The sequence below is a fragment of the Topomyia yanbarensis genome, chromosome 1, assembly GCF_030247195.1.
Source record: "Topomyia yanbarensis strain Yona2022 chromosome 1, ASM3024719v1, whole genome shotgun sequence".
Classification (NCBI taxonomy): Eukaryota; Metazoa; Arthropoda; class Insecta; order Diptera; family Culicidae; genus Topomyia; species Topomyia yanbarensis.
This window is the reverse complement of record NC_080670.1, coordinates 213,666,462-213,692,358: the sequence shown is the minus strand read 5'-3', so window position 1 is coordinate 213,692,358 and position 25,897 is coordinate 213,666,462. Positions and strand designations below refer to the sequence as shown.

Sequence of the window (25,897 nt, the reverse complement as noted above, 5' to 3'; positions counted from 1 at the left end):
AAGCATGATGCTTAGATGCGTGTAATTTGGGGATAAGCGATAAAAAAAGTTTAAGGTATTTTCCGGATAACAAACAATATTCAATTGGTTACGAATCTTGTAATACTCGAACTCGTTTCAAGATTCTTTTTGGCAGCCTTGTTTCAATTTCAGTGTTAACGAAATTCAAATGATATATATTAACAAGTAACTAATTTTCTTCTCTCTTTCTCTTTTCACCACTTAACAACACAGAATCAAACACACGTGCAGCAGACGCAGAACAATACGATTCAGAGCAAAATCGGCGGCAATCGGCCGGTCAAGGACAATAAACCAAGGGGGCGCATGACAGCGTATGCCTTTTTCGTACAAACCTGCCGCGAAGAGCACAAGAAAAAGCACCCGGAGGAGCAAGTCATATTCGCCGAATTCTCGCGGAAGTGCGCAGAACGGTGGAAGGTAAGTTCGCTACCGATTCGGTTTGGTCGCGTTTTATCTGAATTTATATTCACAAAAAAAACCAAAGAACAGTCTTAATAATAAGAACGAAGCAAACACAAATCTTGAGAACGTTTGATGACCTTGGGAAGTTTTGACGTGATGATTGGATTACTGTGTAATTTTTATAATTCGTCCCGGCTTAAGCGATTTTTCTTTGAACTGATACCATTTTGTCGTTTTTAGAAGATTTTTTCTGATTTGCACAAGTTTCTATTTTCGTAATATTTATTTGAAAAGACGATACTTGAACGTGTCCACTGGAAAGAAGAGAATAAACGGTTAAAATTCACCTTTATTGGAAACACCGAGAAAAGATATGTCCTCAAGCAGGAATCGAACCTGCGATCTCCCATGAGAGGGAGAGGTGACGATCTGCTTCTAGGAGACATTGGGGGTCGATGGGTCAATTAGGAGGTATTGGAGGCTGCGGCGGTGATCACGATATAGTTGGGAATATGTGATGGCATCATCACAGTTCCTCGATGGCGGAGTGGTTAACGCACCCAGCTTGAGACTGGGAGATCGCATATTCGATTCCTGCTTGAGGACATATCTTTTTTCAGTGTTTCCAATAAAATGGTGAATTTTCACCGTTTCTTCATTCTCACCGTTCCGGTCATTCTTTCTCTGTCTGTTTTCCAGTGGACACGTTCATAAAAATCCTTGAAAAAGGAAAAAAAAACAAAGACTCACGTCCACACAAGGAATATAAGACGATACTGACAAGCTCGAAAATGGTAATTATTATGGGATTTCAATAGCGTCCAATGGGGTTAAATCTAACGATTTGTTACTTAACCACTACACAAACAGCATACATGCCATTTTTTCACCGAAGGACAGCAATTTTCTTTTAAATTTCATCAGCTGAAAGGTTCGGCAATCCAAGATGTCTAAAGGTTAGCGTTTCGTACTCATCTTATTGATATAGTATCTTCGTTGAAAATTCAGCAATTGACGTGATGGGTGACGTATTTTGGACTGGATAACTGTGAATCCTGTAATTGTACTGACAATTTGATTATTTCAATTGCTGAATTTTAAGCAAACACTACCTGCCAAGTGGATTGAATTTAAATTCCTGAGTCTTCCGCATCTTGGATTGCTGAATCTTTTGGTCTGATGAAAATTTGACGAGATTTTGCTGTGTAGTATCGTTGCCTTTGACCGGGCAATAAGAATAGCGAGCCATAGAAAACAGAAGCACCCGTACCGTGGGACAATGCAATTTCTAATGACTTCAGGCAAACTTGGATTAGACCTAACGGGTTCATGAGATGGAATAATTTTAAAAACGCGAAAATGGAGCCAAATCTCGAGAAAATGTATTCTACAACTACATCACGTTCGTAATTGTGTGCTGATAATGTCCAGATGTTTAGCCCAGACGGAAGACGTCGTTCCATAGTCGTTTCTGACTTTCGAAGCCAAAGGAACGGATGACTAACTGACTAATAATTGAGCTTGCCTTTGAAATTTATGAAGTGTGAACCCATATTGCTTCTAACTGTAAGATATTCAGTAATGGAAGTACTTGAGTTTTGTCACTGCAATGTAATATCATGAATTTTACAGGTTCATTAATGTCAAAAATATATTGAGCGTGAGCATCGTAATACGTGGCCAACAACATCCTTGTCGTCAGGAGAGGAACCATGTATTTACAATTGTCACGGGAAGGTGTTTTTGTTATTGGAACGAGATAATCAGTTCTATATATCTAGATTCACCTTGACAAATGATGCTGCGATTGCATTCATGTGCCAACTGCTCTGGGCAGCCGGCTGCCGACAATTTCTGATAGAGGTATCGTTTGTTGCACTTCAACATTAGATAACCGCTTGTCAGTAGTGAGTGGCTTATGCACTCAGGTTTTTGAGTTCAAAGCAAGAATGTCTGCCCCAGCGAGCCTCTCTCTGCTCGGAAATTAAAAAAAAGAAATTAAATGATAGAAAAATGTATTCGTGATCGGATGACGGTAACAATTCAAGCCAGTTCGTCAGCTCATGCGAAATTATTTCGGAGCATAGAGTTATATCTAACACATCATCCTTCCCCCAAACAGTCAGAATGCTGAAAAATTTCCCATGTTATTCAGCTAATTTTCAAGAATGGTTTATTGTGCATTTCTCTGTAGCGTGGGCCTTCAAACGTCAGAGAAGTTTTCGTTTTGAGTTTATTTATCTCGAGATAGAGCAGTACAGAATTTCGGATAATCCCTTAAAGTTCAGAGAATTTCGCCGATTCTCTGGAAATCCTACTAATTTCAAACAATTACCACAAGCTCCTGTGAGTTTCTACGAACTACAGGCATATTGGATCTGCGTAGTTCTGATGTTCATAAACATCGAAAAAATGCGCTGAAAATTTCGGGAAATCCAGGAAGCTTCATATCAGCAAGGGCGAATGATCTACTAGGTCAAATCCCTAATAAATTATATAATACAATACAGATAATAGAAGTCTGGAAGCTCCCAAATATCAGTGGGTTCCTGCATAGTTCAAGAATCTCCTAAGAAATTTGAAATTCTTGTGAACGCGAATTTCTTGGAATTTTTACACCGGAATGTAAGATCAAGGATTTGGTTTATCATTAAATTCAAAGAACTATGGAACTCAGAAAACCATTACAGAACTGTTTAGAAAAGTCGTAGAACTTCCCTAAAAATTTACAAACTTCTACTCCGAATTTACCGTGTTCCAAAAAGTGTTTGTTGACATTTTCAGTAATAAGCTTTCAACAGAACGTTGCCAATAGCTATTATATCTGGCACAAAGAAAGCTATTAAAAATTGATGTTGCTGGACACTTCTTTCTTTGAAACTTTCAACTTTGCGATATAATTGATGAATTGAAGGCAAATACATTATTTTTTTAACGGATTAAATTTTATGAATTTTTGAAATGTTCACTGGTTTAAAGTAAGAATCGTTTATTTTAAATATGATGGAATAAAACTCTCCTTTTGGGACTATCCATATAGTGCGGTTAAGGTGAGATGGGGTTTAGAAATTCGCGATAAAAAGTCGATGGAAGTTTGAAGTAATGAAAACGTCATTTAGAGAATGTTTCAGAACAGCGTCTGGCGTATTGGAGAGCAAGATACACAATTTTTCTATGTGTAAGTGCGGTAGTGATTTTTTTTTCGAGCAAAAAGGAAATATAAAAGAGATGAGAAAAACTCAAGAAGCCTTGTCCCAATTAACGGGCCCGGCTGACATACTTATTTTCACCACGTGCTTACAAGCATTCGTTTTGCTTTGGTTTGTTGAAAATATGATCCAATGTCCCGGTCGCCATAAATTCTGCATGCAAGAAACTACCAGTGACCAACGCATTCAAAAGGACAAATGTTTGCACCTATCTATTTTTGCATCGTGGACTGTCGACTAGTAAAACGTACCCGATCGTAGCAATCGGGGATCAGCTGTTGTGTCACCGTGGATTGATGAGTTTGAAGCGTTTGTTTTCTTCGCGAGAGTTGGATTTTTTCAACCGATTTTCAGTGGTGGTTTTTCTGTAAAAAGACGTTTTTCATCAAGAAATTTTAGAATTTTTTGTCGTCCTGACCTACTGCAGGTGTAGTGTACATAAAATTAGTCAAATGTGTAGAAAGAAGATGTCTATTAGCCCTATTCAAGTGCTTGTCTGTTAAGAATAATACTGAGAGGGAAAAGTATGCAATTGGATACAGTCACAGATTTTCTGCAACCAGACAACTTGGAGATTCAAACTGTGTCGGGTGAGTTTAAAAACATTTTTCCGATATTATCAACACAAGTTTGTTGTTCGGTTAAAAAACAGACGGATCATTACAGTACTGTTTCCAGATAAAAATGTACATTATGAAGCACAATCCTCCGGATCCCCTTCAAAACGAGAAAAAACAGATAATCGCGATACACAACGCCTACTTCGATTCGTTACAGAGCAGACCCAGCCGAATGGAAACGCGTCGTCCCCCGTGTGCAACCAAGTTGCTGCTGCACCACGACAGTGTCGAAGAGGAGTGCTGCTTTGTGGTGCTTGTTAATGATGTTGTTGTTGTTGCTATTGCTGTTGTTCATTTTTTCCGTCGCGTCTACGTTTACTCTTACCTCTTGATGTACGTCTCAAGTATTGTAACGGTACTATTCGGGCCTCTTTCCATTTTTTCTTCTTACCTTGGTCGGACCAAGCCGCGTGTCACTCTGCTCGGAAAGGTGGCAAGACTGATGCGAGAAGGAGGACCTACGTGAATCGAAAGACGTCTCCTGGGGTACCTTCACGGTTGGTTGGTTGGTTGATGCATTCGTGGTGTTGTTACCATGGCGGGCCTGACCGAGCCGAGCGATAGTTTTAAAAGAAGGGGCTCAGCAGCGGCTGGAACCTGTTTGGGCCATTTTTATAGGTCAAATGTGAGACCGGCCGTGGCGGGTTTTTCTCGATGGTTTTACGCATGCTGTAACCGACGTTTCTTTTGTCCATTTGGCGGTGGCGGCAGTGCTTTTTTATGCTTCCTGAGAACGTCGAGCCGACGAGAGTACATGTGCCAATCAGAGGTGATTTAGTGCCACGTTCCGGAGAATTTCCGGAAAATTGATTGGTTCCTGCGTATTACCGGCGGACTAATTTTGAACAGAGCGAATTTTTTTGTACGATTCTATCATAAGCAGATATGAGAACCGTGACGAAATCTTAGAATCTATTTCCAAATCCAAAATTACCATATTGTTAACTCTAACTCGTGGCCATCACTCGCCCACAATCCCATGGTCTGTTTTCAGCCGATCCTAAGCGGATCCATGTACACGTACCCTTTTCCGTTATGTGCTTTTAGTGCGAAATAGATGCTATATTTTTGGCTACCCCACATATAAAGCTGGGACGGGACCATCGACCATTGCCGCATAACCGCCGTCTTCCCCTCCCCGATGGTGCACTGACTATACTATATAAAGCTGTAATGTCATGTCATAATAAATTATATCCACCCTCCTGGCAGAAATTTATTGCTATCCGGTTCCCTCTATCGCCGAGACTTACTGCCTTCCCTTCCCTCTAACACTAGCACACACACACATGTCACGTCACAACGTCCGGTAAGGAGTGTGCCCCGTGCTGTAAAAGTGTAAATTAAAACGAAAAGTCATTTATCAGTTCGACATTTGAGACGAATTGAAACTTTTCACTCCTTTGGTGAAATATTTCAACAGCCGATCAAACTGTGGCTAACCCATTATTCCGTTTGAGGACGTTTTATCTCACGAATCACGGGGGTTGCAATTTCCTAGCACAGCTCTCTGCGAGCTATCGATTTTCTCCCTTCGGGTCGACAAACCGAATCCTGCTCAGGCTGAAAGAGGTGAGACGAGAGAACACGTGAAACTGGAAACACGTGAATGATTGATGCTGTAATAAATTTAAATGAAACTGAATTTAATAGCAAGCGAGGTCCTTCCTGCCTTCGCTTTTCATACCTTTTTTTCGTTTATTGCTGCTTGGACCTTGGTCAGATTTGATGTTGAATCAAATTTACAACGCTTTAATTTCACGCCTGTTTGCCGCTCGCACACAGCACACTTGGATCCGACTACTCACACACTTTGATGAATAGCGCAACACTTAAAGATGTGAGCCGAGCGAGTGTGTATTGATTTTGCGTTTGAGGAGGCGAGAGATAAAAAATGCAAAATGATGAAAACAAATTAATGATTCATTTGATTATGCCGCAATTGAATTGGTGTGGCTGTCGGTCGGTCGGTCGGTCAATGGTGGTGGTGGTGGAGATACAGGAAAGAGGGGGTACTTTTTTATCGTGGCGGCTACATCTGCTCACTATGTACGAGTGTTTATTATTTTTTTTTCTTCGTCGTTGCCTGCGGGGTCAAAACGGCGGGTCCGCAATCGGACCAGCTGTTTGTAACAAAGTACTCCACCGCCCCTATTATCGAGGTGAGAAGTTGGTGGAGCCGTACAGACAATGAAAAATTAAAATTTATTTCTCAAGTCGATGCGGGATGGTGGTGGCTACTAACAACAGCTGGTGTGCTTTTAGATGGGGTTAGATTATGGATATTTTGTTAGATAATACAAAAAAATACATTTTTGTTTCTGTGAAGATATTCCAAGTAGTAAACCTCTTTGAATCTTGAATAATCTTAACTGTTTCCCAAAAATATCTCTTCGTTACATACGAACATTCTGATATCATACTATGTATGCGTCATTGCGATAAAGTTCAAATTAAATGGCCGTATCGGCAATTTTGGCCTTTATGGGAAAAAACTTCCAAACGATTGCTCTATCGACCATCCTTTATCCAAATATTAGCCTGTCGGTCAAATGACCCTTTCGATTAAAAGTTTTGGTAAGCCAAATGGCAATTTTAGCCAAAGGGGATTTTTTTGCTAAGACAATTTGGCTCATGGTGTCATTTGATCCATAGGGGAAAGAGACACTTAGCCGAAAGGAAGTTTTTTGAGCGAAAAAGCCACGTCGCCGAAAGGACTATTTTCGTTGGAAAACCCATTTGGCCAAACGTGCCATTTGGCTGCAAGGCTAAGTGTCCATACTGATCCTAATGGCCATTTGACCGGAAAAACCATTTGTCCGAAACGGCAATGCCAGACGAAACGACCATTTGGTCATTTGACCTATAAGGCAGTTTGATCGAAAGAACCATTTGGTCGAAAATGGTTAGTTGGCTGAAAGGGTCATTTGACCAAAATGGCCTTTTTAGCCAAAAGGGACATTTGGCCGAAAGGTTCATTTCACTCCGAGGGTCATTTGACCGAAAATGTTTTTGAGCGAAATCTCCATCCGGTTATTTTGTCGAAAGGGTACTTTGAGTGAAGGATACATTTAACCGAAACGGCCATTTTCTTCGAAAGGGCCATTTGGATGAAAGGGAAATTTGGCCAATAGTACATACTGACCGAAAGAGCTATTTAACCGAAAAGGTCATTTGTGCGAAGAGCAATTTTAGCCGTAGCAGTTATTTGTTCTTTTAATCACAGGATGATTTGAGCAAAAGAGCCATTTGGTCGAAAATGGTCATTTAACTGAAAGGACCATTTTTTTGCCGAAAGGGTCATTCAGCTGAAAGTGTCAATTGGTCGAAATATTCATTTGGCCGAAGCGACCGTGCGGGTGAAATGGAAATTCGGCCAACAGACCATATTGGCCAAAATGACAATTTGACCAAAACGGCCATTTGTCCAACATGGCACTTTTAGTCGAAGGGGTCATTAGGGCAATTAGTCCATAGAGCGATTTCAGCGAAAGAGCCATAAGGTGAAAAGAGTCAATATGTTGAAAAGGGCCATTTGACCGAAAGGGTTATTTTAACCGAAAGAACTTTTTCGGCCGAAAAAAGTCATTTAGTTTGAAGGGTCATTTGGCTGGAAGAGCCATTTGGCCGACAGTGCAATTTGTCTGAAAGGGCTATTTTAGTCACACTGGCCATAAGGCCGGCAATTTTAGCCAAATGGAACTCTTTCGACCAAATAACTCTTTTCGGTGAACTTTGCTTTTTCGACCAAAGGGCCGCATGAGCCTAATGGCCCTAGCGGCCAAACCTGTTAAGAAAAATGATAATTTCAGCTGAAAGGGCCGTTTAAGCGGACAAGCAACTGGGCCCATAGGATCATTTGGCCGAATAATCCATCTAGCCGGGAATGGACATTTAACCGAATGGGCCATTTGACCTACAGGGCTTTTTGAATGAATGACTCTCGTTCCATTGTTTGGACCCTTCTTAGACTTAATTCAGGCGTTTATGCAGAATAAACAAACACGAACATGTACCAACGCGCTTCGAATTCGCAGTTGAGTTGCAAACAAAGGGTCGTATAAGCTGAATTTACGTAAATATTTCGCCAACCTGTTTGGACGATTCAAAACAGAATAAATTCAGCAACTGTTCAAAGACAAACTAAGATTGTCGTGATGGCAAAAGTCCGTCAAGTAAAAATAAATGCTGTCTCCAAACAAAACTAAGAGTCAGAACAAAGAAAACGCGCTGTCACGTGCCAAAAATAAAATTGGACAATCAACACCCGAATTGGCACGAAAATTTGGTATTTTAAGCTGGACTGCCGACTGTATTTTGAAGGAAAACACCGTCATTTATCATAAACGTAAGGCAGCACCAAAATACACAGCGGAACGAATCGAAAAAAATGCCAATTTGCTACCGTACACTTCACTGTAAACACTTTTCGAATGGAAAATTCGTCATCTTGGGCGGTCAATTGTACCCTACATTTTCGTAGCGTAAATTAAGTGGAAATGATAACTAGTACACTGACAACATTGAAGTAACACCAGAAAATGATAAATAGGTTCGAAATTTGAGCTGAAGGTGTTGGTTGGTGTGGATAGGCATTTCCCAAAAGGGCGTTTCGTTGCCTCTGATCCGTCCAAACGAAGCTAAAGCTGTTACTGCGCGAAAAAAGGGATGGGTTTCGTGAATAGACTAAAAAACCCTTTTGTACCGAAAAAGAAATTATCAGCGTTCACCAGTCATCTTGATCCTGTTCGCGGAAGTGGATAAAGAATCTTCCAAACATCCTACTGCAGCAAATCTTCATCTATTTCAAGAAATTCTAGCGCAGAAATGTTCCTCCATTCTAGTTCACCGCCAATCGCTCGGACTTCATATCAGTTCCAGATGCCGCTTTTCCTGCTAGCCGCTCACGAGAGATGTCATATGACATGTTTTGAAATAGTCAAATATCTACTGGAGATGGTGTATTAGTAGCAGTTAGTCGCAACATGAAGGCACACGAATTGTAGAAAATACTTGCTGGGATTGGTTCGAGCAAGTCTGGACGATAATAGAGCTTGGTGACCGTAAATTGTCTCACCCGATCGTGCCCGTCATATCGAATATGTTGACACACACACTGCAGCTTAGTTTTTACCACCCTAGAAGATACTAAAACGATAACTTAGTTTTTACCATCCTAAAGAAGATACTGGGATGATCGTACTACGAGACTTCAATTTTCTTAGTATTTCGTGGAAATCTTTCCCCAATGAATTTCTTTGCCCGGAGGCCGATCTCTTATCTCTTCACTCAGCGGCAGTGAGGCTTCGTAACAGCTACAATTCATCCACGTTACTATCAATCAATTCTTTTTGCAAAGAGAACAGCCGTCACCTTGATCTTTGTTTTGTCAATGATCTATTGATCGCACCCTGGTGCACGGTTTTATTGTTTCGGTCCTCTTCGTCTTCTATAATTTCCATAAAAGAGCACGTCGCAGTATCTATGATCTTCTCTCTACGCTGGATTGGCAACGGTAGTTGTTTCGATCCTTCCTCGCAGATCGAGAGATAGTGGTTATCATTGGAAACTGTCAAGTACCAACACTCACGTCTACGTCAAGAGTACCCCAGGGAAGTCGCTTGGATCCGTTGTTCTTTGTGCTTTACTTCAACGACGTTCATCGACGTGCTGAAGACTCCGCGCCTGTGCTTCGCAGATGATGTTTTTCTCTTATCCGCTCAACTGCTCATTTCAGGACACGAAACTCAGACCCCCGTCAGTAACTCATCCTGTGATGAAACTGTACTGGATTCTTTGTCAAGCAACATGGCGGATTTCAACTACGACAAAGACAACGGGCACACTTTCGACACGTGGTTTTCCCGTTCTCTTCGACAAGGATGCCGCCAGACTGGATGACGCCGCCAAAGTGAGACTTCTACTGAGAAAACTGAGCCCACCGGATCACGAGCGCTACAAAAGCTTCATTTTATCAAAGCTAGCTCGTGAATTTTCGTTTAAAGAAGCCGTCGAAAAATAAAGTTTGTTCGGTGCTACGGTGTCTGTTTTTCGCAGATCGTACAACTGTCTCCAAACAATCAAGGAGGACAGTGATGATTACCTTGCTTATTCATGTAAGGTCAATAGAGCTTGCGTCGATTTTAAGCTGTCAGAATTGACAGAAGAACAGTTCCAGTGCCTGATTTATGTCTGCGGTCTCAAATTGACCAAATCAACAAGCTCAATGAAGCGGCGGAATTGACACTCCAACAAGTGGTAGAACAGTGCAACAATTTGGTTAGCCTAAAACCGGACACAGTGCTGGTTGAAAATCTATCGTCTGCAGTGAACATAGTCGCACACAAACACATCCAACCCAAACATCAAAGTAAGTTTTTGGGAAGCAGCAGCACTAACCGGGAACGGCCCGGGACACTCTGCTGGTCGAGCGGGGCTATGCATTACAACAAGGACTGCCGGTTTCGTGACATGAATGTGGCAAGTATGGACTCAAGGAAGGGTACTGCTCGTGTTTTCCTTCAAAAGGCTCTATGAGCACCACGACACCAAGCGAGTAAAGGCGCTATAACCTAGGCTCATTAGCCATGGCATGGCTAAATAACTCTGTTTCATCCCATGTACCAAAGGAGTGACATTAACCCTCTTAGCCAAGTCACTCCCAACGATTTATTAAATCCCCATCAAACGGTCGGTACGGTTGTCCACGTTTCTTCCTTATTCAAGGTTCAAAATGGTTCGTTGAATAAGTTCTTCATTACATGAAGAACTTATTCAACGTACATCTTTGAATCATTTTCATTCTGTACGCTGCACAGTTGGCCTGGCCGCTTTAATAATTGTGTCACATAGCATATGTACCACAATCATTAGTATTGACAAAAAAATTGTGGGCGAGCATCTGCAATTTTCCAGGATCCCTACATGTATTGGCTGTTTATATGTAGACTAGACTAGACATCCGCTCAATTGCACATTTCAGATTATTTTAAACAACGGTTTAAAACCTTCGCTAATTGGTGTGTGCTCGGTGATCTCGTTCTAACAGAAAAAAGTCCCGAATAAAGCGTAACAATAATATGCTCCGATTACAATTTCGACGTATTCCATAAATTTCAGTTAGTTTCTTTGCTAGTTGTTGTATAGTTGTTTTATTTTAATTTTATTATTTTGACGAATTTCAGAATTAAATTCCCATGACGGATAATGTCCAACCCTTGATTAGTCACTCTGTTTGCATGGAAAACCAATGGATCATAGAAGGCGACTACATACAACGAATTGAGATAGCGATCTGAAGGGGAACCCATCAGTATGGAGACATCCAAAGATTCAAGTGTTATGACGCTGGTATCCACAACAAGTACCAGCAGTGGTAGGGTAGAGAATGAGGCAAAAGGAAACCAACGCGACAATTTCTGGAAAAGCGAGTGTTCACCCCAACATCACCCAGAATGATGCAAAATTTGGCGAAGGTGAGAAAAAAGGTCGACGAGCTTTTTGAGTTCGTGAAGATGAATGTGCGGCACAATCTGTACACCCAAGTCAATCCGTAAGAACTGTTGAACGTAAGCGTAAGGTGCTCCTGGTAAAAACTTAATCAACCGGAAAGGCTCTGAAGATAACCATCGAACACGCAAAGGCTGAAACTGAAGAGACATTGAAGAGTTACCGCAATACTCGCTGGAAGAAAAGACTGAGAGACATGCTCGGGGAACAACAGGACTCTAAGAAACAAAAAAGCGAGGAGGAGTCAGTCGGCGATTAGAGGACCTTGATTGGCGCGGAAAAAATGACAGCAAAAGAATGAAACAGAATAAGAAAGAAAAATGCCAGCCTCTTCGAACCATAAAACATGCGCGGCTCATTTCTAGAGAGTGAGTGAAGACCCGGAACTGGCGGAGACGTGAGAGACCCTCGTGAAAACGAGACGCACTCAGAAAGGAAACATGACCTCCGAGTTGAAGAAGGATCCTTGCCTCAAGTGCTCGACCTAGTGTGCAAGGGTCTGGACGAGATCACGACCGAAAGGGCACTAATAGAGCAGTGTAACCTAGATGTACCGGCCACGATCCGGATTAGGAAGTCATAGAGGGACTAAAATTCTGGCGATTCGAAATGAAGCTTTTCGCGCAGAGTTGTTGGCAACACTAACGAAGGTATGTGACGTAACAGTACCGAAGCACTGCCGCCATTCGGCGTATTGGTAGAACAAACGACTCAGCACCCTCCGTATTGCATAGATAAAAACTTGAAGACGCGAAGCAAGATCTGAAGCAGTCAGGGAACACATTTCGGGCGGCCTGGGCGATTTTTAAACGTGAGATAGTGTACTGAGCAACTCCACCTGCTTCAAGAAACTGAACAGAAAAGCAGCACCCCTAGTACAGCGTTTATCGTGTTGTGTTGGCCAAGAACTAAGTGTCCACGGACGCAAGTTGCACGGCGCTCTGACAAATTGAAGACGATCGTGGATAGTCTCTTTCCGAAGCATGACCCAGCTGCATGGTCGCCAGCACCGGTTCGTTGACGCAGATGGTGAAAATGTCTGGGATTATTGGGACTCAAACGACGAGCTCCTCCTGGCAACAATAGCAGCGATAAAAACGTGAGAGCTTCAACTATTTTAGCAACGCTTACTGTCTCATAGTTGAAGATGACGGATTTTTCATTTAATGCTGAACTCATTCTCGGATCCGGGTCAGGATAGATTTGCTCGAATCAGCATAAGCGAAAAGGCGTTCATTCACTCACTAAATTACTCTAATAGGTCAATCACTGACAATGTCCTTAAAGTTGAGACTGTCCATCTGGCACCTTCTTTTACCCGTGATGTGAAAATAATATCGTGTACAAACGAAGGGAACATGACCGGTAGAAATTTTCCTCTTTTGTGATGCGTTGTTGTTATCATTCACGATGTGAAAAAAACAGCAGAAATAAACTTCATAAACCGGCAAATCGTTGATTCCTTCCAATGCTCGCGGCCCGATAGCCGCTCGATTCCTCCCACCCACACATCCCATCGCGTTCCACCCCCCACCCCAGAACGACGGGACGGATACGCGTGGTATATACCACGAACTTATGTACATTTCAATCTCCTGTTCCGATTCGCTGTTGGAGTGAGCTTCAGGGATCCTGAGCGGCGGCGGCAGCTACGATGGGAGAGGTGGAAATTGGTACGACAGGAAAATGGTGTTAGGTTTCTGCTGATTGAAATTAAAATTAGTTTGCACTCGCCCTAGGGTGGCGCCGCTTCGTTCCGTCGTCCTTCATTCGAATTGAAAATTTGTCATGATTATGGACAGGATTTTTCAATTCGTTCGCTCGGTGGTTGCACTTCAACTTATCGTTCGTCGGGTTCGTCGATTCATTTTGACAAGTCAAGACCTACCTATAGAAGGAGGGAGGAAACATTTCATCACATTTGAATTATTTCGTGAATGCCCCGCTCTGCATCTAAAGAGCATTAATTTCGCTGCCAGATGAAAGATGCCGTTTTCGCTGCAACTGCTCCATCTCTGTCACTGCCGCGCCGTCAGGCTCTGGTGGCCCCGCATGTCGCCTCTGCTGTGATGGTACAAGAACGACACACGATTGTGTCCCTATGTACTAGAGTCTCGCTGGCGTGTGCTGCATTTTATGTGCTACACACAGAAAGAGTATGTAGCCACATTTATTTCAATGTGCTTGCATCAGTAAATGGAATGGTAGCAGAAAAACATGGATCGCACAGCAGCCTTCGACTTCCGCACAGCCGGTCCGAAAATTGCCGTTGGATGGGGGGGGGGTCCAGTGTCAAAGTACGATTCATTCGAAATGGGATTCTGTCGTTTGAGAAAACGATTATTCAGATTTGGGTGGTGTTCTGAACAAAAAAGTTAACCGATAAATTTGATTTCGTATTTTATGGACGGCACAGTGCTACTTCCGTATTTTTTAGATGGTCGTTCATCATCCTGCCATCCAGCGTGTGTATTCCGCTGGGTGTGCTGGTCTGTGTCGGGGTTTTAGATTATTCCACTTGACGTTGCATAGAAAAGTCCTTTTTATGGTACTCGGGGCTGGCGCCGCCGCCGTCGTCGCTGTTCAAGGACCGCACCAGAATGTTTTGAAGTATTCTAACGAGCCAATGTCAAGTTAAAATATTTTATAAAAGGTTTTTTTTTTCGTGCCGTTAGGCTGGTTGACGTTTGGTCCAGTGGCTTTAGACAATTGATTTGGAACCTTCTAGCAAATTTAAACAGCGTTCAGAAAAGAAATTTTGAATGAATTATTCCTCAATATTTTAACTGTTGGAAGCACAGTACTTTCGATTTCTCATCAAGAGGCTTCCAAATGGATGCGCCCGTTTTAACATTTACGAACCCAGTCGTTTCGAGACTGTAAAGACAATATTTTCGACGTCAAATAACTAATTTTTATTTAAGTAATTCAAGAAAATTCAACAAACATCAAAGAATTTATCTGAAACTCAGAGAAGCTTTACCAACGACAGGCAATTTCTATGAACTGCGGAGTTTCTGCTATCTTCAGTTATATTATATAGCAAGTTTCAGGAATGCTCTCTGTACTCCAAGAAATCCTCGACCTAGAGGGGATGGGAAGTTCTGGAAGATTCTGCTGTAATATCTGTCGGTGTGCTAAGAAGTTCCGTAACCGTTGGGAAAACTCCTCTGCATTACTTGTAGCTCTACGAACTTCAGTAAAGTGGCGCGAGTATTAACAAATATTAAAGATCTTCCTTAACTTCAGAATACACTCAAGTTTTTTACGCGGATTTTGAAATTTACGCGGTTTTCATTTACGCGGTTTTCATTTACGCGGATTTTTGAATTTACGCGGTATCCATTTACGAGGTTCCCATTAACGCGGATTCTTTAATCTACGCGGTCTTCATTTACGCAGATTTTGAAATTGACGCGTTTTCATTTACGCGGCCTGTATCCCCCGCGTAAAAAAAACCTTAGCGTAGTCCTAAGTCCTAAGCAATTTCTTCGAACTTTAGTTATGGGATATTTGTATTTCTGAATCTTGTATAGCTTCGGATACTTGAACTTTTTGGACACTTAGGACTTCTGGACTCGTAGAACATCCGGACTTGTAGGACCTCTGGACTCGTAGGACCTCTTGGCTCTTAGGACCTCTGGACTCTTGGGATCTCTAGATCCTTGGGATCTCTGGACTTTTGGGAACTCCGGACTCTTAGGATCCTTGGGCTCTTGGGACCTCTGGACTCATAAGACCTCTGGACTCTTGGAACTTCTGGACACTTGGTGCCTCTGGGCTGTTGGGACCTTGGATTCTTGGGACCTCTGGATTTTTGAACCTTTGGACTCTGAAGTCTTGGGATCTCTGGACTCTTGAGATCTTTGAAATCTCTGGATCCCTGGATTCTTGGGGCTTGTAAACTTTTGGTATTTCTGGACCTTTGGACTCTGAACTCTTGAGTTCTCTGAACTCTTGGGACATCTGGGCTCTTGTGAACTCTGGACTCTTTGGGCTTCTAGACTGTTGGGACCTCTGGTTTCTTGGGATCTCGCACTCTTGGAACCTCTGGACTTTTGGAACCTCTGGACTCCTGGGATCACTTGATTATTGGAGCCTGTGGACACTTGGATCTTTGGACTTTTGAGATCCCTGCACGTTTGGGATCTCTGGACGCTTGAGATCTCTGGACTCTTGAGATATCTGGATTATTGGGATCTCTGGACTATTGGGATCTCTGAACTCTTGGGATCTCTAGACTCTTAGGATCCTTGGACTCTTGGGATCTCTGGACTCTTGAGGCCTCCGGATCCTTGGGATCTCTGAACTCGTAGGACCTCTGGACTCTTAGAACTTCAGGACACTTAGGGCTTCTGGGCTGTTGGGACTTTGGATTCTTGGGACCTCTGGACTCTTGGACCTTTGTACTCTGAAGTCTTGGGATCTCTGAACTATTTGGACCTCTTGACTTTTGGGATCTCTGAACTATTTGGACCTCTTGACTTTTGGGATCTCTGAACTCTTGGGATCTCCAGACTCTTGAGATCTCTGGACTCTTGGGATCTCTGGACTTTTCGGATCTCCGGACTCTTAGGATTCTTGTACTCTAGGGATCTCTGAACTCTTGGGTTTTTTTACTCTTGGGATCTTCGGAATCTTGAAATCCCTGGACCCTTGGGATCCCTGGACTCTTGGGGCTTCTAGATTTTTGGTATTTCTGGGCACTTGGACCTTTGGACGCTGAACTCTTGGGTTCTCTGAACTCTTGGGATATCTGGGCTCTTGTGAACTTTGGACCTCTGGACTCTTGGGTCCTCTGGACTCTTGGGTCTCCTGGACTCTTGGGATCTCGCACTCTTCGAACCTCTGGACTCTTGGGATCTCTTGACTTTTGGAGCCTGTGGACTCTTGGATCTTTGATTTTTGGACTTTTGATATCACTCAACTCTGATGATTTTTGGATTCTTGGGAACTATGGATCCCTGTAACCTCTGGTTGCTGGGGACTTCTAAACTCTTGGGGCTTGTAGATTCTTTGTATCTCTGGATTGTTAGGATCTTTGCACTCTTCGGAAATTTTAACTCTTGGAATCCTTGGAATCGACACTTGGGAGTTGGGACTCTCGTGACCACTCTTGGTACTTTTTGGGACTCTTGGGACCTTTTGGGACTCTTGAGACCTTTTGGGATTCTTGAAGCCTTTGGGGAATCTTCGAACCTTTTGAAACTCTTAGGATCTTTCGGCACCCTTGGTACCATTTGTGATTCTTAGGACCTTTTGGGACTCTTGAAGCGTTTGGGGACTCTTGGGACCTTTTGGAATTCTCGAGACCTTTTGGGACTCTTGGGACAACCTTTTGGGACTCTTGGGACAACCTTTTGGGGCACTTAGGACCACCTTTTGGTACACTTCGGACCACCTTTTGGGACTCTTGTGCCCTGTTGGGGCTCTTGGGACCTTATGGGACTCTTGGGACCTCCTTTTGGGACTTGGGACTACCTTTTATGAATCTTGGCACCACTTTTTCGGACTTTTGGGACAATTTTTTGGAGCTCTTGGAACACTTGAGACCACCTTTTGCGGCGCTTGGGACCACTTTTTGAGACTCTTGGGACACCATTTTCGGGCTCTTGGGATCACCTTTTAGGAATCTTGGGACCATCCTTTGAGACTCTTGTGACCACCTTTTGGGACTCTTGGGATAACCTTTTAGGATTTCTGGTACCTTGTGGGGCATTTGAAACCATCTTTTGGTACACTTCGGACCACTTTCTGGGACTCTTGTGCCCTGTTGGGACTCTTGGAATTTTATGGGACTCTTGGGACCACTTTTTGGGACTTGGGACCACCTTTTATGAATTTTGGCACCACCTTTTGGGACTCTTGGGACCATCATTTAGAGCTCTTGGGACCCACTTTTGGGACACTTGAGAACACCTTTTGTGACTCTTGTGACCACCTTTTGGGACTCTTGGGACCACCTTTTGGGACTCTTGAGACCATCTTTTCGGACTATTGGCACCACATTTTGGATCACCTTTTGGGACTCTTAAGACCAGCTTTCGGAACTCGGGACCATAATTCCGGACTCTTGCGACCTTTTGGAACTTTTTGGACTCGTGACTTTTGGGATTTTTTGGACCATCTTTTGGGACTCTTGATACCTTTTTAGGACTCTTGGTACCTTTTAGTAGGGTCACCATACGTCCTGGTTTCCCCGGACATGTCCTGGTAATTCTCTGACTGCCCTGGTGTACTGGGAAGTCGAAGAAAACGCTTGATTTTTTCCGCTTTTTCTTCTGTGATCCTAAAATTTTTTTTTGGCCTTCGCTTTATTCACACGGGTCCATATCTCTCCGACGTCTTTTTAATCTCAAATTTCTATCCTAACTCGCAGATCTGGAGCTAATGGTTGTCATTGGAGTCATTGCCAGGAATCAATTTTTACATCAAGGCACAGGGAAGCTACTTGGGACCGTTGATGTTTCTGCTTTACTTCAATGACGTATTTAGTGCTAAAACTCAGACGATTTTAAAAAGATTACGTCTCATCCACTCGATTCAGGTTGACAGAATGCTCCAACAACAGCATGGAACCTTCGCTGATGGTGGGGTAGCAAGCGTGTAATTTCGAAAAAGTTCTCGGTGAGACTTTCTGGAAAGCTCTGGTCACCCTATCTCTTAGGACTATTGAAATCTTCGAGACCCTTAGAACATTAGAATCTTTGATGTTTTGGAACCTTTAAATTTCTAGGCACTTGGGACTTGGGAGTACCCCTTTACCTTCCTGCTGTCGATTTCTTGTAGGTCTTGCTACTGTTGATTGCCTATTTAAGAATGACTGGAGTTTGATGGTAGCTTCGAAACCTACCTCAACTCGATTCATATATCGTCGCGGGAAATTTTGTTCCTTTTAGGCCTGATTTTTCCTTTATTCTCCTATTTTTCGGTGTTGATTTCCTGTGGCCATAGGCATTTCTTGTTTCTAGAAAAATATGTAAAGCGGGCCTAAATGCAAATGAGAGCCTCTTTGTGTTTATTTTCCGTTTCGATGACACACAAAACTTTCCAACATTGTTTCAATAAGTATCGAGAGTGTTTGATGTCGTCTATCATATTATGCTAAGCAAATGTAACCGAGTTGCCGAGTTGTAACCGGAAGAGAGAGAGAGAGAGAGAGAGAGAGAGAGAGAGAGAGAGAGAGAGAGAGAGAGAGAGAGAGAGAGAGAGAGAGAGAGAGAGAGAGAGAGAGAGAGTAAACGATGAGAGTCGTTTAGGCCCTTTTCACATGTTTGTCCAGATTTGTTAATTTATGATTTTTGCTGCCTATTTGAGACTGACATATCTCACCATAATACGGATTCTCGCGGGAACGAGCGGAAACCAGTCCCAATAGGTTCAACATAGAAACGGTTACATTTGTACCACTTTTATAATATTCTACCACTATCCTGTCTACGAGAGAGAGTGAGAAGGGAAAAGGGCAAGCTAGTTGGTTCGCCGATGGCACGCTTATGTAAATTAGTCTTGGGAGGTTGGTAAATAAGTCGAGTGATTTTTTTTCTGTTCTTTTTATTCCAATTGTGAGATTTTATGATCAATATCAACGTTGCAGTAATGTTTTTCACGCACATGGCTTGAATGGCTTAAACAATATCGTTTAGGGCAGCAAAACTCGGTCATTCGAAATAATGGGAACTTGTAACTCTCAAGGCCCGTTTGGGCTCCTAAGAATTTTAGACCCAAGAAAACATGTCTTTCACTAATATATTGTGGTGAACGAGTCTTACGTCCATCAAACCATTGCTGAATGACTGTCTATATAATGTGTTGTTTTTTTTATAGTGTTTCATTCTCTACAGCTCTAAAAAGCACTCGGAATATGCAAACAACGTTATATAAACGCATTAGTACACGCGAAATTACAAACACGCCAACATACGTACAGCTACGTGATAAGGAGAGCACGTACAATAACATACAAACGCTCGAGCTTTTCGCAATAAAGAAATGGTCAAGTCGATTAAAACAATGTATGTATTGGCACATACGAATTATGGTGGTCCCAAATGCCAATATGTAAACGGCTACAGGATTATATAAACGATTTCAAAGATGTGGAATTACAAACACGTAAACATACAAACACACGATAATACAAGTTTGGTGACGAATGCGAACATGCAATCGCGATCATCCGCGCACGTCATTTAAAGCGCGCACCTATAAACGCTCGCTCCCACGCGATCATGAAATCCCGCTCGACATTCAGGACGACGGATCGCAGTGTTTAGTCGGTGATATTTCCCTTCTCGTCTGCAATTGTAGTGAGTGATTCTGACGGAGCACAAGGCTCAACAGAAACCTTTGATCCCTTGGAACTTTTGTACTGGTGAGTTGTGTGTACTCTTGAGTCTTTTACTCTTGGGATCTGCGGATTCCTGGGACCTTTAGACTCGGCACTTTGAGCTCTTGGAACCTGCCCTCCCGAAACTTGCGTTTCTTAAGATCTATGTACGAATATTATTAGATTCAAAGATTAGACTACTCTAATCTTTGAATTCATGACAGTCTAAGACTAGGAATTTTGAACTCTTTGGGTCTTTTAGGTCTTTTGTACTCTTAAGATTTTTATATTTCTAAGTGTATTTTTGGGACCTATGGACACTTGAGCTCCTGAGACTAGTCGTTTCACTAAAGCTCAAATTTGGCGAAATTTGATTATCAGTACCATCTAAACTTGTAATAAATTGGAACTAATCGGTTGTTTTTTAGGAACAAGGACATACCAGCAACGACGAGGCACTGGCAGTTGAAAAAAAACATCAAGGATTCCGTTGAAAGCCATTATCATGATACTGGGGTCCAGCGATAAGTTTACTGACCGCTTACTTCAACATTTGAATGACCTAGCAGAAAAAAAAAACTCAAAGAACCAAAATATGACTGAAGTCACCCGTCCACCTAGTACCGATATAATATTCCAATTTAAAGTCAGCCTGCAGATCAGCGCTAGTTTGGAGCGTTAGGCACAGAAACATGAAGCAATCTTCGTTGCCCCAGCGTCGTCGTTCTCGTCGTCGCCGTTGACGTCGTCATCTCCCTGCTGGGTGCTGCCGTTCGTTGGTTTGCTACGGTGTTATATGAATGTAGAGAATGTAGTATAGTTATGTTTGTACAGCCCGAGCTTTGCTGGTTGCTAGCAAGCAAGCAAGCGAACGAGAAGAGCCCGTTTTTGCTATTGTACATAGCACCGGGGCCTGAACATACACGCTTTTCCCACATCGATCCTATTACTCATCCCACCAGCCAACGGCTCCGGCCGACCCAGGAAGTGGAAAGCGCCTTCCCCAGTTCTATGTCTATGTACATATACATAGAAAATCTAACCCCCCACCCGACGACTCCTCATTCTCTTCCACTTCACTTCCTCCCTTCGCGCTCCGTGGAGCATGGTGTTATCCTGCTGCCGCACTGCTAGCACTAGCACGTTCCATTTTTCCATGATTGCCTCCTTGTCTTCATCCCCTTCTCCACTCCTCCTCAACGGCAGCAGCGCTCGTTCAAACGTGGCAAACCGCTTTCCTATTTTCACAATCCCCCCCCCCCCCCTCGAAAGGTCGTCACCGTCATCGTCGTCGTCGTCGACATCGTTCTGTTTTTCCATGCCAGCAACTTTCATCCTCTGAACATTTCAAACAGCAAACCGTGGTGGCTCAGTCCGCGAATCAGCTCAGAGCTCCAGCGCGTTGCTGCTGCTGCTGCTTTCATTGATTTTTCCGAAAAAGGAAATGAAAGACCGTTTCGGTGTGACGGCAGCAGCAGCAGCAGCGCGGTGTTGGGTTGGCTGGCTGGCTGGCTGGTGTGTGCCGATGGCAGATGGGAAATACCGGTCCTCGCTCTAGCAAAGGGAAAACGAAGTGGTGGTAGGGGGGGACAGAAACGGGCACAAAATTTATATTATATACTTGTGTGGCGCTGTGCTCACAGAACCTCGTCGTCGTCGTTTTGCTTTAGTCGCTGCTGCTGCCAATGCTGATAGTGTTTCACCACTTGCGCCTCCAAACTTATTTTTCCACCAATCGTCTTTCCTCGTCGTTGTTTTATCCTGAAAAGAAGGAACCTTTCGGCACACCGGAGACGCATGGTTGGCGAGACAAACGATTGATATTAAAGTCACATTGTTAAACTATGAAGGTTCTTTCGTGTCAAACGGCAAGACGAATGACTAGAATCGTTTACTCTAGAAAAAAAGCTCCGGCTGATTATGTAGAATCGATTCCCTCGAAACGGTCGTGATGTTATTTACGATTCAATCACGGTTGAACTGCTTGTGGCCGGCTTCAATTTTATTAACACTTAACTGTATTTAGTTTGGCGGAAAATTATTGCTACTGGTTTAATCGCTTATTTAGGGTCTCATTTATCGTGTTATCACGAATATATAATGATTTATGAACATTGAATACACGAAATTGTGTGTTTAGCTTTTTTTCTGCGTGGCGATGGCCATATAACAATTCTTTTTGAATTTTGAAAAATGGCAAGCGTCAAATAAAACGCTTTTTAGGGTATTGCCCCGATTAGTGCTACTTTCTACCGTACCACTCATTTTGAATCTCCGCCCAAATTTGTACAAATTATATCGTCCACATACATACCTAAGAAAGGTATGATCATAAATTTGAATAAAAACAAGAAAAAATCTATACACTCCATTCAATCAAAATGTGTATCCAGTATTAAAAAAACGGCAACATTCCCGAAGACACGATCAATTGATTCAACGGAGTGACGATTATGCGGGAGAAATACGCATTGTTGTGTCTGAGAGGAAGACAATTGAGCTTGTGAATAATTTCAATTTTAAAACATACGAAGACTTATTTTCGATTCGAAGGAAACTTTCCATCCACGCCTATTCAATAATGGGTATCATTGAAATTTACTTCACTGCTCGTCGTTGCAGTTGGTTTAAAAACTAGTTCTCAAGATTTGAAACGTTATCCTTCCCCACTCTCATACCCCCCTTAACCCGTTAATGTTAGAATGTTAATGCCACTATTTTTTGCTTGCAACCAGACGATGCTGGATAAGGAGAAACAGCGCTTCCACGAGATGGCCGAAAAGGACAAGGCACGGTACGAGCTGGAGATGCAAAGTTACGTTCCACCGAAGGGCACAGTCGTCGGCCGTGGCAAGAAGCGAAAGGCCTTCAAGGATCCAAATGCGCCCAAGCGGTCACTGTGAGTATATCATCCTTTCACTAGTCACTCATCCAATGAGGAGGGGACGATTTTTTGCTAATCATCTTTCTTTTTTTTTTTTTGGGGACAAATTTTAGATCGGCGTTCTTTTGGTTCTGCCACGATGAACGGAACAAGGTGAAGGCACTGAACCCCGAGTACGGAGTTGGTGATATCGCGAAGGAACTCGGCCGAAAGTGGTCCGACATGGATGCAGAAGTTAAATCCAAGTATGAACAGATGGCGGAGAAGGATAAGCAGCGGTACGAGGCGGTAAGTAGCTTTTGGGTTTTTTTTTGATTCGGTGATTCATCATTTTGGTGATGTTTTACTACATGGTGAACTATTGGGAATCCATTATTCTTCAGCGCATTGCTACTAAGTTTCCTTTTTGGAATCCTTAAATCCATGTATAGATCCGTTCATTTGGTAATCTATATGATACTGAATATTGCTGTCAATATTTTCAATTGTTATAGAGAGAGAGCTGGATAAGAGAGGAAGGACCTTTGAAAAAGTGCGTGTACTGTACTATTTGTAGAGTATAGGCAGCTGTAAGGTAACCAGTAATTCGTCGTCACATAATTTCTGGGTGGAAAATTGTTTTGAAAAGCTTTCTTTTATTTGGTCTTGGCAGTACAAATTAATATTTAATGTAATGAGCCAACAACTGTAGATGTTTAATCGAGTAAAATTATTATTACTCTTTACTTTCCATGTACTGTAAGTTGCCTGAACACATGGAAAATTTATATTTTCTGAGCTTTTAAATATGTTGAGTGTTTGCAATGCAAAACAGCTCATGATGAAAAGAATGAATAAAATGAAAAATCTTAAAATGATTCTAAAGTTCAAAAGAAGGCAACATAACAGATATCAATCCATGAAATTCTTGTGTTCTTTTCTAAGCTAGAAATCAATACCAATATGTTTTTACCCATAAAGGACCAACGCAACGCTCGCAAAGCTGAGATGCTTATGTCTATGGCATTTTTATCCGATTCGAACACTTTTAGATGTTTTCCGAGGGTATGTATCAGCACTTGAATGCTGTTTGGGAATTTTAATGGCTGTCAGAATTCTTGGAATTGCCTCAGAAGACAGTATCTTCTCATGGTTATGGGACCGTTTGATAGTTTAATCCGGAAACGGTTATTTCGGAGTAGGCTCCCGTGGGGTTCTGAGTGACCGTTCCAGACTCTTGAGGCAGTTCCATGAATTTTGAATTTCTAGAATTTCGTTGATGTTTAAAGATCGTGTCCAGGTACTGATGAAATCCTCCTGGGATCCGAATTACCGGGAAGCAGGTGAGCTAATATGGTTCATTTTTATAAATTCTAGAAGGGAGGGAGCAGCATTCGGGAGTTTACCGGTCGGTTAATGGGGAGTTTAATATGCAGGGAAAGTACGCATGGTTCGGTCTGAGTAAGATGACGGCTGATGTTCTTTGTTATTAACCAATGAGTGACCTCTGATTAAATGGGGCTGTGGAAAAGTAGGCACAACTATATGGTTTTTGGGCGGACGGGTTGGTGTTGGGTCTGTGGCCTTCGACTGGCATAGTCCATTCTTGTTGCTAAGGAAGTTTTAATGACTGGTTGGTGGATGTGTGCTCCTACTTACAAGTGATTTGATTAATTCGCAAGGTTTTAATAGAAATCAACCATTGATCTTATTTAACAAAAAGCGCTATAATCTAAAGTCTACAACAAGTACAAAGTTAATACTTCCAGAGAGATTTCTGAATTACACTTACCTAAATTCTGCCGAGGACCCTTCATTCATGTCTTTTCAAAACGTTAGGACACACTCCGCTCTTGTTTGGCGGGCTCAATTAAATACAGATTCATTTATTCCACTTTTTACCTGATATTCAAAAAAAAAATACAGATCGATTTCACGGTTAAACGCTTTGATCGTACTGACGGTATGAATTCTTCCCGATCGGTGCTTGCTTGCATAATTTATCAAACATTCTTTCCTTCTAACTTCGTTGATGATGAGAAGTTCCCTTCTGGGTGGCTATTTTAGTAACAATTGGCACTCTTGAAACATTTCTTAAAACTTGTAATGTGCTATAAAACTAGAAATGCTACTTTGGTAGAGTCACTAAATCAGTGATTCTCAACCTGGCGTGCGCGGACCCCTAGGGGGCCGTGAAGTTGGTGCTGGGGGCCCGCGAAGAAAAATATATTTTTCGAGCCCGTATTAAAATTTCAAGTTTTGTTTCCTAACAAACTGAAAATAACATTGATAGCATACATGTTTATCCGTGGGGGTCCGCAACCCAGGGTGATTTCTAAAGGGTCCGTGATACGAAAAAGGTTGAGAACCACTGCACTAAATAAACCAAGTTAGCAGGGGTCATATAGTGACAGAATTTCGAACCAACGTTGCTGAAGATAATCAGGAGCATTTACTGTTTTATAAACGCTATCCGATATTCGTCTGTTACTTTTGCGGAGGCTAAATTATGTATGTACAGGATAACACGCTATCGGCCGATACAAGTTGTGATCGGAGGCTTGTTTACTCGGTTTCGAAAATGATTATCACCCTCACTTGCCTCCAATCGTGGGGTACAACGTTGGTCTCAAGGAGCATTTCTAACCGATTCTTCAGAAAGTTGAATTTGACTCTTTCTAACCCCGAGGTGTTATTGTTGCGTGACATAAGAGTAAATTAAAACTCTACCATCGAAAACGGTGAGGAATGGCAAAGTGAACTCCTCTTCTGTGTCGCCACAAAATCTGGACAGACCTTTTTGGTAGCAGTGTATTTCTAACGGTTTCAATATTTACGGCTTTCGAACCGGACTCGGACCGGATCCCAAAGAGTATCAATTGACGTTGATGATAGATGTTAACGAACCGGTGCCTATAGTCGCGTGCTTTGGCCGGTTTTT

At 42.4% G+C, this 25,897-nt stretch overlaps 1 protein-coding gene across 9 annotated transcripts in view; it reads left to right on the top strand.

The window, feature by feature from the left end:
* Positions 1-25,897, top strand: part of LOC131691934 (high mobility group protein DSP1) — a 74,143-nt gene that overhangs the window by 37,307 nt on the left and 10,939 nt on the right. For 8 of the 9 annotated variants that reach the window (XM_058978708.1, XM_058978699.1, XM_058978768.1 and 5 more), the window contains exons 3-5: positions 235-441; positions 22,829-22,992; positions 23,091-23,265. In XM_058978708.1, coding sequence (XP_058834691.1) covers positions 235-441; positions 22,829-22,992; positions 23,091-23,265 — 546 coding nt within the window. The remainder of the gene's footprint in view (positions 1-234; positions 442-22,828; positions 22,993-23,090; positions 23,266-25,897) is intronic. The other variant, XM_058978756.1, reaches the window with a different exon arrangement.